Source organism: Eurosta solidaginis, chromosome 2, assembly GCF_040869045.1.
Source record: "Eurosta solidaginis isolate ZX-2024a chromosome 2, ASM4086904v1, whole genome shotgun sequence".
In the NCBI taxonomy this organism is placed as follows: Eukaryota; Metazoa; Arthropoda; class Insecta; order Diptera; family Tephritidae; genus Eurosta; species Eurosta solidaginis.
In genome coordinates, this window is record NC_090320.1 from 74361908 (window position 1) to 74374015 (window position 12108).

General features: G+C 37.1%; 1 protein-coding gene across 4 annotated transcripts in view; it reads right to left on the bottom strand.

Annotated features, from left to right (window-relative positions):
- Window positions 1-12108, bottom strand: part of LOC137239928 (haloacid dehalogenase-like hydrolase domain-containing protein 2) — a 218115-nt gene that overhangs the window by 23012 nt on the left and 182995 nt on the right. The window contains exon 4 of one of the 4 annotated variants that reach the window (XM_067765733.1): window positions 6474-6724. The exons of 2 other annotated variants lie outside the window; for them this stretch is intronic. In XM_067765733.1, coding sequence (XP_067621834.1) covers window positions 6548-6724 — 177 coding nt within the window. In that variant the 3' untranslated portion in view covers window positions 6474-6547. Of the gene's footprint in view, window positions 1-6473; window positions 6735-12108 lie in introns of those variants that run through there. One more of the 4 variants, XM_067765735.1, reaches the window with a different exon arrangement.

The window sequence follows — 12108 nt, forward strand, 5'->3', positions numbered from 1 at the left end:
GGGTCCGCAAGTGATCCCGTATTAGTCGAAAAAAATCCCGAAAGGACCACGACGGGATCACGGACGAATCCCAAAAACCATCCAGAAATGATGCCGGTAGGTATCCCAAATGATCCCGAAATAGTCCCGAAATCACCTCGTCGGCATCCCGGACGGATCCCGAAAATTATCCAGAAATGATGCCGGAAAGGTTCCCAAATGATCCCCTAATAGTCCCGAAATTACCCTAATGGGATCCCGGACGGATCCCGAAAACCATCCAGAAATGATGCCGAAAGGGTTCCCAAATGATCCCGTATTAGTCGCGAAAAAGTCCCGAAATGACCCCGACGGGATCCCGGACGGATCCCGAAAACCATCCAGAAATGATGCCGGATGAGCCCCAAAATGATCCCGAAAAAGTCCCCAAATGACCCCGACGAGATCCCGGACGGATCCCGAAAACCATCCAGAAATGATGCCGGAAGAGCGCCCAAATGATCCCGAAAAAGTCCCCAAATGACCCCGACGATATCCCGGACGGATTCCGAAAACCATCCAGAAATGATGCCGGAAGAGCCCCCAAATGATCCCGAAAAAGTCCCCATATGACCCCGACGAGATCCCGCACGGATCCCGAAAACCATCCAGAAATGATGCCGGAAGGGTCCCCAAATGATCGCGAAATAGTCCCGAAATGATTCCGGAATAGTCCCGAAAATGTTCCAAAATAACCCCGACGGGATCCCGGACGGATCCCGTAAACTATACAGAAATGATCCCGGAAGGGTCCCAAAATGATCCCGAAATAGTCCCGAAATTACCCCGGCGTAATCCCGGACCGATCCCGAAAACCATCCAGAAATGATCCCGGAAGGGTCTCGATATGACCCTTACGGGATTACAAATAAGGTGAAGCTAATTATAAAACCATGTTAATAAGGCATCAGGCGCATTGGAGCGAATAAAAAGTTAGATAGAAACATACAGGTAAAGCTAATAAAAGCGTGCTAATAAAAACAATTGATGGATGGCGGATGGCGGGAGTAGAGGAGAGGACCACTGATCGTTCCTCCAAAATTGTCTAGATCTCGTTCTGTATGTACCAGATACCAAAAACTATTGATTTAGGAGAAAATTTAGATTGAGTTATAACAATTTATGGATTTTACACCAGAGGGGGTGATAAAGGGGGCGGGCGGAGGGTGTCACTGTTTACTTTGTAAGCCCTCGACTTATTTGACCCCTTGAGTCTGTGATATTGGTGAAGGCCAGTATACGTAAAGTTATAATGTGTAAAAATTATGAAAAATAATTTCTCGAAGGGGTCGTGGGACCCCCACCCCTCTTTCCATGTTCGAAAAAAATTTCGCTAGTAGACTACTGTCTGTGTCCCAAATTTCATCAAAATCCGTGTAGCCATTCTGGCGTGATTCAGTCGCAAAGACGAAAAAATATAATAATTAAATTATAACTGTTCCTAGGGGGCGGGGACCACGCCCCTTTTGAAAAATATATAGCTAGTAGATCCTTCTAGACTATTGGCTATATGTGTGCAAAATTTCATCCAAATCGGTCCAGCCGTTCTTGCGTTATTGAGTCACAAAGACAAACGTCTGGACAAACATCCAAACATCCAAACATCCAAACTTTCCCATTTATAATATATATTAGATTAGATTAGATATATCTATCTCGATTCCTTTATACCTGTACAACCAACCGTTATCCAATAAAAGTTAATATACTCTGTGAGCTCTGCTCAACTGAGTATAAAAATGTGAGAGCAGAGAGAATTTAAAATTTTTTTAAACGTCATTTGCCTCTCACCGGTGTTACCTTGTAATATTTTTACCATGGAATATATGCTGGCTGGCACAAGCACAATAAATGCTGCTGGTAACCATAGCAACGGGTGGTTGTGTGCGTATCGGGTGATTGTCGCTTGCCCGGCCACCACACAAGCAGAAAGCATCAAGCGCCATTTGTATTGATAACACTGGACCACGAATTTCAACTTTTTCTTTTTACCAGAAACGCTGTTATGAAATTCGTATGTATAATCACCCCCTAATTTCGAAAATTGAGTTCATTTTTGATTCTATGGTACGGTTTTTGAGATATTTGCAATTTAGCGTTATTCGAAAAAACCAAAAAGATGGCTCCCTTTAATTACGTATATCTCACGAACGGGTAAAGCAATTGCAAAAAAGTTTACAGAGTCGGAAAGACGATAAAATTTATGAATACATCATACATTGTTTTTTGCTCAACCGGACAGTTTTCGAGATATTAGCTTATCATTTCAGATTTTTGTTTTTTTTATGAAAAAATATGAAAAAAATTACTTTTTGCGAGGGCAACATTCCAAAACCACAACTTTTTATCCAGATATTTTTCCTTTGCGTAAAGCTCTGTTTAATTAGAAAAAAGATAAGCTATCATCGAATAAAATCGATGCAAAACTACGTAAGTTATAAGCGATCAAATAAAAATACCCAGGTTGCGCAACTTCAATGTATGTATACATACATATATTAAAGATATAAAGTGCAAATGGGATATTATCCGGATAAACGAATAACACCATAACAATGATAATACTTTTTCTTTAAATAAATCAAATAGTACTTTTAATACTCGAATTGTTTTATATTAGGTAGAGAGGTTGCATTGAAAGGAAGAGTGGTTGGGTTCGAAACCTGCTGTGGGCATGTAGTTATAAACATGTATTTCCGTCACTTATGGGTAAGTATGCAGGTAGATTTTCAAAATTATAAGACACAAAAAAATTTTTAAAGCCTACATCTGAAGCAGGTAGTATTTTCTTTTCCCGGCTTCGTATAAAAAGGAACCTTTCTGTCTAGGTAAGATTTGATTTTTTCAATTTTATTCTTGTTCCGAGTATAAATATGAGTTAATGCGCCTTGAAACTTCATAACATCTGCAAGGCTCGCCGAAGATAGTTCAGTTCATAAGTCAAATTTCAAAACCGTGATTTATTAAAAAAAATAAAATGAGTAAAAGGAAGCGAGAATTTGTTTGTAATAACGATCCAGATATGTTCTGTTTCATGTGTGGCCATAAGGCGACGACGAGTATTCTTAGATCATATGAAAACTTTATACTCCAAGTATTTTGGCATTGAGCCTAAAAATGCTGAAAAACCATGGACACCGAACACTTTGTGTACATCGTGTCGAGTAGAATTGATTCAGTCGGAATCAGGACAACAAATAAAATTTGATACACCAATGATATGGAGAGAACCTAGTTGCCATTCAATAGAGTGTTATATTTGTCAAACAAAAGTAGTTGGCATTGGAAGATCAAGAAGAGTAACCTATGCCAGCGTACCTACAGTGACATTACCAGTACTACTTTCAACGGCAGTTGCGAATCCAGTTCCATTGTCAACAGTAATATCTGAGTGCGGGGAATCTAGTTGTACTGAATTTCGCATGGGAAACGAGAGAAACGTTCTGTCACAAGCACAACTTAATGATTGGATAAGAGATTTGGAACTATCCAAGGAAAAGGCCGAGATCTACGTTGTCGTATGCAATAATTTAAATTTGTGTCATCCGATGTTAAGGTGATATATTGTAGAACTCGTCACGAACAATTTTCCAAACACTATACCAAGAAAGACAGTATATGCTACTGCAACGACATTCCTGGTTTATTCGAAGAGTTTGGTCAAACATATGATTCAAAAGACTGGCGATTGTTCATAGACAGCAATAAACTGAGTTTGAAGGCTGTATTATTGCATATTTGTAACAAAAAGCCTTCTATCCCGATCGTACATACAGTAAATACAAAGGAAACCTACGAGGAAACGGAAAAACTACTCAAATTTATCAAATATGAAGAGCGTGATTGGAAAATATGTTCGGATCTCAAAGTCGTTGCAATGCTATGCGGTCTACAAAGTGGCTACACCAAGCACTGCTGCTTCCTTTGCAATTGGGATAGCCGAGCTCGTAGGGACCACTACGTCAGAAAGGATTGGCCGGAAAGAGTCGAGTTTACCGTTGGTGTGGATAACATCAAATACACCCCTCTTGTCAAGAAAGAGAAAATCATACTTCCACCCTTACACATCAAGCTCGGTCTCATTAAAAACTTGGTTAAGGCTTTGGACAAAGAAGGCGAAGCATTCGACTATGTGAAAACAATTTTTCCAGATATTTCTCAAGCCAAGATAAAGGAAGGTATTTTTGTTGGAGCACAAATAAAAAAGTTGATCAACAGTAATCAATTCAAAAGACTACTCTCATCAGTTGAGGCAGCAGCGTGGGAATCATTTGAAAAGGTCGTTGCTTCTTTTCTCGGTTGACACAAAAGCCCTAACTACGAGCAGATAGTGAACGACTTAATCAATAATTATGCGAAAATGGCTTAAAAGCTTATTAAAATTAGTTTCCCAAAATTCTATAACTTGTTTACCTAACTAATATTTTCTTTCCAGGCGTAAATATGTCCTTAAAAATTCACTTTCTGCACTCACATTTGAGCTTTTTTCCGGCAAATCTTGGCGACGAAAGTGACGAACATGGCGAAAGGTTTCATCAGCAAATGAAATTAATTGAGAATCGATATCAAGGATTCTGGGACGTCGCAATGATGGGTGATTACTGCTGGTTTCTCATAAGAGAAACCGATCCTAAACTGAATAAGCGTCAAAGTAGAACACATAATTATTTCGACTACATAGTAAAATCAAATTAAGATAAAGATTGTTAGAATATAGTATAAACATAAATAAATTTAAAAAAAGTTAAAATATGGGAAATTTCATTCATAAATTGAACTTTTAACTAAATAGAAACAGAGCATAGCTAGATATTTCACTCTTCTTTATACCATACATACGTTTTGAGGTATACGTTGAAATTGCCCAACCTGGGTATTTTTATTTGATCGCTTATAACTTACGTAGTTTTGCATCGCTTTTCTTCGATGGTAGCTTATCTTTTTTTTAATTAGACAGAGCTTTACGTAAAGAAAAAACATCTGGAAAACAAGTTGTGGTTTTGGAATGCTGCCCTCGCAAAGAGTAATTTTTTTCATATTTTTTCATAAAAAAAACAAAAATCTGAAATTATAAGCTAATATCTCGAAAACTATCTGGTTGAGCAAAAAATAATGTATTATGTATTTATATTGTCTTTCCGATTCTGTAAACTTTTTTGCAATTGCTTTACCCGTTCGTGAGATATACGTAATTAAAGGGAGCCACCTTTTTGGTTTTTTCGAATAACGGTAAATTGCAAATATCTCAAAAACGGTACCATAGAATTAAAAATGAACTCGATTTTCGAAATCAGGGGGTGGTTTTACATACGAATTTCATAACGGCGTCTCTAGTAAATTTTGGCCGTCGACCAGTGTAATTACTAGCGTGCAGACGTAAACATGTCATCGGGTGACGATTTTTTATTGCTTGTAACTGCAGTTGTTTTGGCGGAAAAAAGAAAATTAAAAATTTTTTTTACATCTTCTTTTGTTGCATTGCGGTATCTTTGTTTATACAATTCAAGCAGAATATCACATTGTTTATTTTTTTCATCAGGGTTGGAATATGCTTCACACTTTACATTCCACAATGCTGATAAGAATTCGTAGGTTTCAATAAACCGCAACGTAAAATCTTTTTTTTCCGCGAACTTGCTCATTTCACGTTCTCACAAAACTAACACACTAAAGGGCCCATTACTGATACTTAGCATAGACTTGACTTGACTTGGCGTAAACTTGACAACTTAGCCACGATTATGCTCCACTTAGCGCATACAGCGCTTTGAAATTTATTTTTAAATAAATGTCAATTTGTATGACAAAATGTCAAAATGAAATGGAAACAAACAAATGGCATCTCAAAATGTAAACGTCACTTAGAATTTACATAGAAAATCAAAATTCAACAGACTTCTAAGTCAAGTTAAGTGTTGCCTAGTTTTAAGTAATCAGTAACATGCAATGTTCATTTAACAGAACTGTAAGGGACAGTTCTCAAGTCAAGTCAAGTCTATGCTAAGTATGAGTAATGGGACCTTAATGCTTGTCAAACACGTTGGCCAGGATCAAATCAAATAGACCAGCTGTCAAGCGAAAAAATCTAAGAATTTTGATTTTCAGCAACGCGAAGCCGACAACAAGTACGTGTGAGCACAACTACCGCCACTCGCGCCGATTGCTATGGTTACCAGCAGCTTTGTTTGTTCGTTGCCAGCCAGCAATACATACAGGAGGCAGTTAAAGAAAACTAACCAAAACTTTCTTGAGAAAACATTCGACACGAATTGGTTGCTTTGTTGTTGCCAAAGCATCGAGTGGCGGCTCTTAGAAAATAAAAACTCTTTTGTTTAAACTTAAAGCCGACTCGTTTTCACTATTTCTTACGCTGTTAAATGCTTATAATGAAATATGCTTTCCTCAACTTAAAAAATTATAATACGTGTAATTTTCTAAAGTAATTTAACGCTCCGTTGTTGTTTTTGTTGCTATTTATTACTAAAAGCACTTTCCGAATGTTTATGTATGTAGATTCTCCGATTGGTTTTTATTTGTCGTTATATTTAGAATTGTTTTTTATAACCCATTCCACGGCCTCCGAGAAGTTTTCCACGACAGCTGTTGGTATTTGTGGAATATCTGCATTTGGTAAATATTTTCCTGTTTTTACTTGAACGCCTTTTATACCCAGCTTCATTGCTCCTGCGACATCATCTGTTGGATCCTGCAATTATCTTCATTATATGATGATATGCTTATTATAATATCTGTGGTTATAAGAAAAATATCCTAAGTCCTATATGGTTATCGCTTATGATCACAAATATGTCACAAAACGATGGTAAATAAGATAAGGTTTGTATTTGAATGTTCCGCTCAGTTATCGAGATATTGGGTCTCGTCCATGATACAATCACAAGAGGTTTGCTCGGTTGACAAAATGGTTGTCAATTGCGGCCATCTTGCTCCCAAATCGCATTGACATCCATTAACTGTGTTGTTTCTTCGCAAATGTAAAGAAAATTTGGAAACAATTTACAATTGCCCGATACGGGCTGAACTGCATAGTTCCTTAGTATTAGTTTTTTCGAATTTATGGTAAATTTATTAAATGTGTGAATCTATTCGTGGGCTGAGCAAAGGAAATTTGTTTGAAAACTTAGCCTGCGAACATACAATACCCAAATCGAAATTTAAATTCATGGTTGAACGTCAAAAACTGGAAAAGAATATGGACTCATTTGAAAATAGCATTAGAAATGCCATAATGAAATGTTTTAGTCATTGAGTGTGTTTACTTATTTGTTCTGTATTTTCGGTACATTCGCCTCTATTTATGAAATCGTTTTTATGTTTGGAATTTTATTTATGTACGTATTTGGAACATTCGGACCTCGTGACGTAGTTTCAAACGAACATGTTCTGAGTATTCTTAACAGTTTACCAGAACGGAAAAGAGATTTTCGAAGTTTCAGAATAAATAGGTAAAAAATGTCTGTGTAGCAAGACAGCACATAAGTTAGCCCTTCTGTCAAGGCCGGAGTATAAGGTTCTCAGACAATGAGCTATTTTTATTTATTTTTTTTGTGAGTGCATTGCGACTACCGAGTTAAGTATCCTATGTCGGCTCTCAAAATATTTTTCAAAAACTCCCCATTTCAGGATTTGTCTAAAAATCGCGCTATACCAGAACATTTTTCAAAATATTTAGTAAAAAATGAATAATGTCCCTAAAACATGTTGACATTTACTATACTACTAAAGGTAGATTTCTACTACAATTTTCGCGGAAGGGGATTGCATTATTCCACGGTTTTCGTACTTCGTAAAAGCAACCCATCCTGACTTTTAGATTTGGCTGTGTCATCGGAACTTCAAAATACAAAAACAACTTCCAAAGCAAGAGACACCAGTATTGCCCACAAAAAAAATTAGATTCACATGTTATTGTTGACTTTTTTTAATTTTACCTTTCATCAAATTTTTTCACAATGAAAAAAAAGAGCGGAAAAGTGTTGCACGATCTTTTGGTTAATTTATTTCACAAGCTCGCTGATTTCCGTTATATATTTATGTCTTTGTACACAAAATTTTCGAAACAAAAAATAATTTTCATTTGTCAAAAATATAGAAAAAACGGCAGAAGGTAAAAAAAAATCTATGGCAATACAAACTGGATCTTTGTTTTTTAATGAACTATGTAGATCGTAGTGCAATCGACAGGTGAAGGTAATAGCAAAAGACAGAAGATGTACGCCATCTGAAACGCCTTTCTTGCTTGATGGATCATATGCAACTCCTGTCTCCTTTTGATTTCTTCCAAATGGATTGGAACGTCTATCGTCGATTCAGCGAGTGTTGCACCTTCCTTTGCCAACACATCGGCCTTTTCATTAACTTCTATCCCTTGTTATTGTTTTTGTTGTTGTAGCAGTGCTTCGCCCCACCCAATAGGTGCGACCGATCACAAATTGTCATCAATATCCTTTTACGGGAGTTCAACACTTGCTGTTTAAACAGGGGTGGACCATAATGAAAGGGGTGTTAGAGGCGTTGGTTCCACATTACAATTAAAGAGATGGTTGGTGTCATATGGGGACACATTGCAAGCGGGGCAACATTTTGTATGTCGTGGTTGATTCTTGATAGGTAAGAGTTTAACCTGTTACAGTATACAGATCGAAGTTGAGCTAGAGTGACTCGCGTTTCCCTGGGGAGTATGCGTTCCTCTTCCGCAAGTTTTGGGTACTGTTCTTTGAGTACTGGACAGGCGGTGTTGGCTGATCAATCAGATGTCTGTTGGGATGCCCAGGTTTCTGGGTATTCAACAGGAACTGTTTGGTTAGCATCTCATTTCTCTCCCTGATGGGGAGTATTCTCGCCTCATTATGTAGATGGTGTTCTGGGGACATAAGAAGACAGCCCGTGGCGGTTCTGAGAGCAGTATTTTGGCAGGCCTGTAGCTTCTTCCAGTGAGTAGTTTTTAGGCTTGGCGACCATATAGGGAACACGTAGCATGCAATCGGCTGGCCAATTGCTTTGTATGTGGCAATGAGCGTTTCTTTGTCTTTTCCCCAAGTACTCCCAGCAAGGGATTTGATGATTTTATTACGTATCTGGATTTTAGGTACAATTGCGGCTGCATGCTCACCAAAATGTAGATCCCTTCATGACCGAGAACCCAGCATAGATGTATGGTCTGGCCTGAGCGAAGTTTTTCCGATGCTTTTTGCATTCCAGAACACTTCTTGATGAAGTATTGTGTGAGATTATTGCCTTAATCGCCGCCTGACTGCAGCGACTGCAGCTTAAGCACGCTTCCTCCAGAATTTATTTCCGCACCCCTTCCTAAACTTAGAGCCATCGGTATACACGTGAATAGTATGTTGCCACTTCTGTACCCTGGCGCCAAACCCCGGCTCAATTGTGGATATATTTTTCCACTCCACAGCCCATGAATTTTAACTTCAAGTCTAAGAAGAAGTTAATAAGGCCATAAAATAATTACATTACATTCATTTGGTAATTTGTTTTAACTTTTTTACTAAAATTTTATGGAGCGATTCGGGGAAAAATGGTTAAAAATAACAGGTACCCTATTAGGAGCGTTCCATTGAGTTATCGAGCTCTGGCTCACGATCAAATCTCATTGGAACGATCTGGATTAACTTTATGAGAGCTGGCAGCATTAATATAAAACATCTGTTTTGTTGAAAATAAGAAGAAGAACCGTACACAAAAATTTAAGATACTGATAGAATTATTAGCAACTAAATAGGTTCGCACGTAAACAAACTATTTATTTTCCTTACATTTTCTTCAATTTGTTTACTCGTTCCGTGTTTGTCATGGCGAATCTTTTATGTATACACATATGTACACATATTTATTTCAGTGCTACCATGGCTCAACTATATGGTTGGCTCATCTCATCAGCTGATTTAATTTTTTTCATTTAACTGGTGTAGGGATTGTCAAAAGGAGATGGCAAGCTCAAAATGAAACCAACACATTGACAACATTTTCTTACTACACACAAAAGCTGCTAAGTTGTATGTGTTCTTTCCATTCCATTCGTCTAACACCAACATGCTGATTTTGACAATCTGAACAAAGGTATGTTGTTGCTGTAGAGATGAGCCAACCATATAGTTGAGCCATGAGTGCTATCAACTCAAAAGTGGTTAACTGTCAAAAAATCTGCTACAGAAAATGAAACGAACAGAACTGCTATATAGCTCAGAAATTGAACCAGATAAATATCAGGATCACAACGTTGTTGTTGCATTTGCATGTTATATTTCTATCCGTATCTGGTTAACGCGTCATTGGAACGTAACTATTATGTGTACACATTCGTTGAGTGATGCCAGCTCTCATAGTACTGATCCTGATCGTTCCAATGATATCTGATCGTAATCCAGAGCTCGATGACTCAATGCAGCGTTACTAATGACAATTTCATCAAAATTTAGTTACCAGATTGAAACATTATTAAACTTTTTTGTGATTTTGATCATGATACAAAAAATGGAGGTAATTCCACTTAAGCAAGGTGCACACGAGGCTACTCGTCATAGACGTGTACAAGAGATTTCATGTAGCTACAATTCCTCTACGCTTCAAGATCTGCATATGTAGCTACTTCCAAGCGTCGCCACAAAAATAAAAATATTTCTAAAAAAATTTAAACAAATTAATTTATGCTGTAAAATTGCCATTGTACAAAGGGGAGTTTTTACCACCGCGCATAAGTGAAAAAAAGAAATTTCACAAGTTTGCAAACGAAAAATTGTAAACAAACATCTTCTTCTTGCTCTTTTCTACGCGTATTTACGCCTAGCTACATGAAACTTTCATGCTTTGTCGCTTTCCTGCAGCTGCTCTCCATTCAAGTACATGTGTTCGACATCAAAGCGTACAGATTTCGCGTGTATCGTCTAATACGCGTCTATGACGCGTAGCCTCGTGTGCACCTTGCCTTAATGTGACGTTAGCCACTTGAATTTTGCGGAGACAATGACAATTTCATAAAACTCGCGCCACCAGATTGAAAAATGTTACGATTTTTTCTGATTTTGATGAATTTCACATTAACGAATACGAGTAAACTTTTTTCATTGTTATTTTAAATAAAAAAGAAAAAAATGAGCTGCGTGCATTTGAAATGTGTAAAACAAAACACCGGTCGGAAATAAGACGCTATTTTGCATCCTTCTCGAAAGGTTCAGTTCGCTATGTTGCGGCCATTACGTGGAAATTGGAAACGTCCAATATTTTATAAATTTGATACGAAGATTACAGCAAGTACTTTTAATCTAAATATACATGAGCTGCCATACGGTTGTTAAAATGGTCAGTGATCTTTGTCCTGAAAACCAAATATTATCGAAAACGATGCAAATCGAAATTGGCGAACCTTTTTTTCAAACATCCTTCTGACAGTTCAAAATTAGTTTATGTGTTTCCTGATATCCCATACCTCATGAAATTATTGTGAAATCACTTTGTTGATGAAATTTATGTTTCAAAATATATCCCTTTCAAAGGATGTCATAGTAGAGCAAATAACATTTTGCAATTTCGACTTGACTATTAAAAATAAAATAATATATTGGACGTAAACGCCGGGGGCACATAATGTAATGAAATTCCATAACACGATTTTGGAAAATATATTTTAACTCAAAAACGGTGAATATATATACTATATATTATACTGAATAAAACAGTTTCCCTCATAATTTGTTTTAAGATGGTCAGGGTATATTAATTTTATTGGCTAACGGTACGTCGTAACGACATCAACGAATTATAAACGGCATATATGATATAGACTTCTATGGGGTGGAGGTACCATTATTATTATTATTATTATTTTTTTTTTTTTTTCAAAGTGAAATTAAATCTTTTAAGGCACTCCCGGGAGAAAAGGCTTTAAATAGATTTACAAGGTATATTCGAAACAGAGCTGTCGCCTTGTCCGTCCTGATGTCACGTTGTTTAAATTTTTCCCAAATTATTAAATAAATATTTTACTTTATTTTTAACAGATATGTGTATTAGACTAGGTCGATTTATTAACCGATATCGCGCCATCGATTTTTC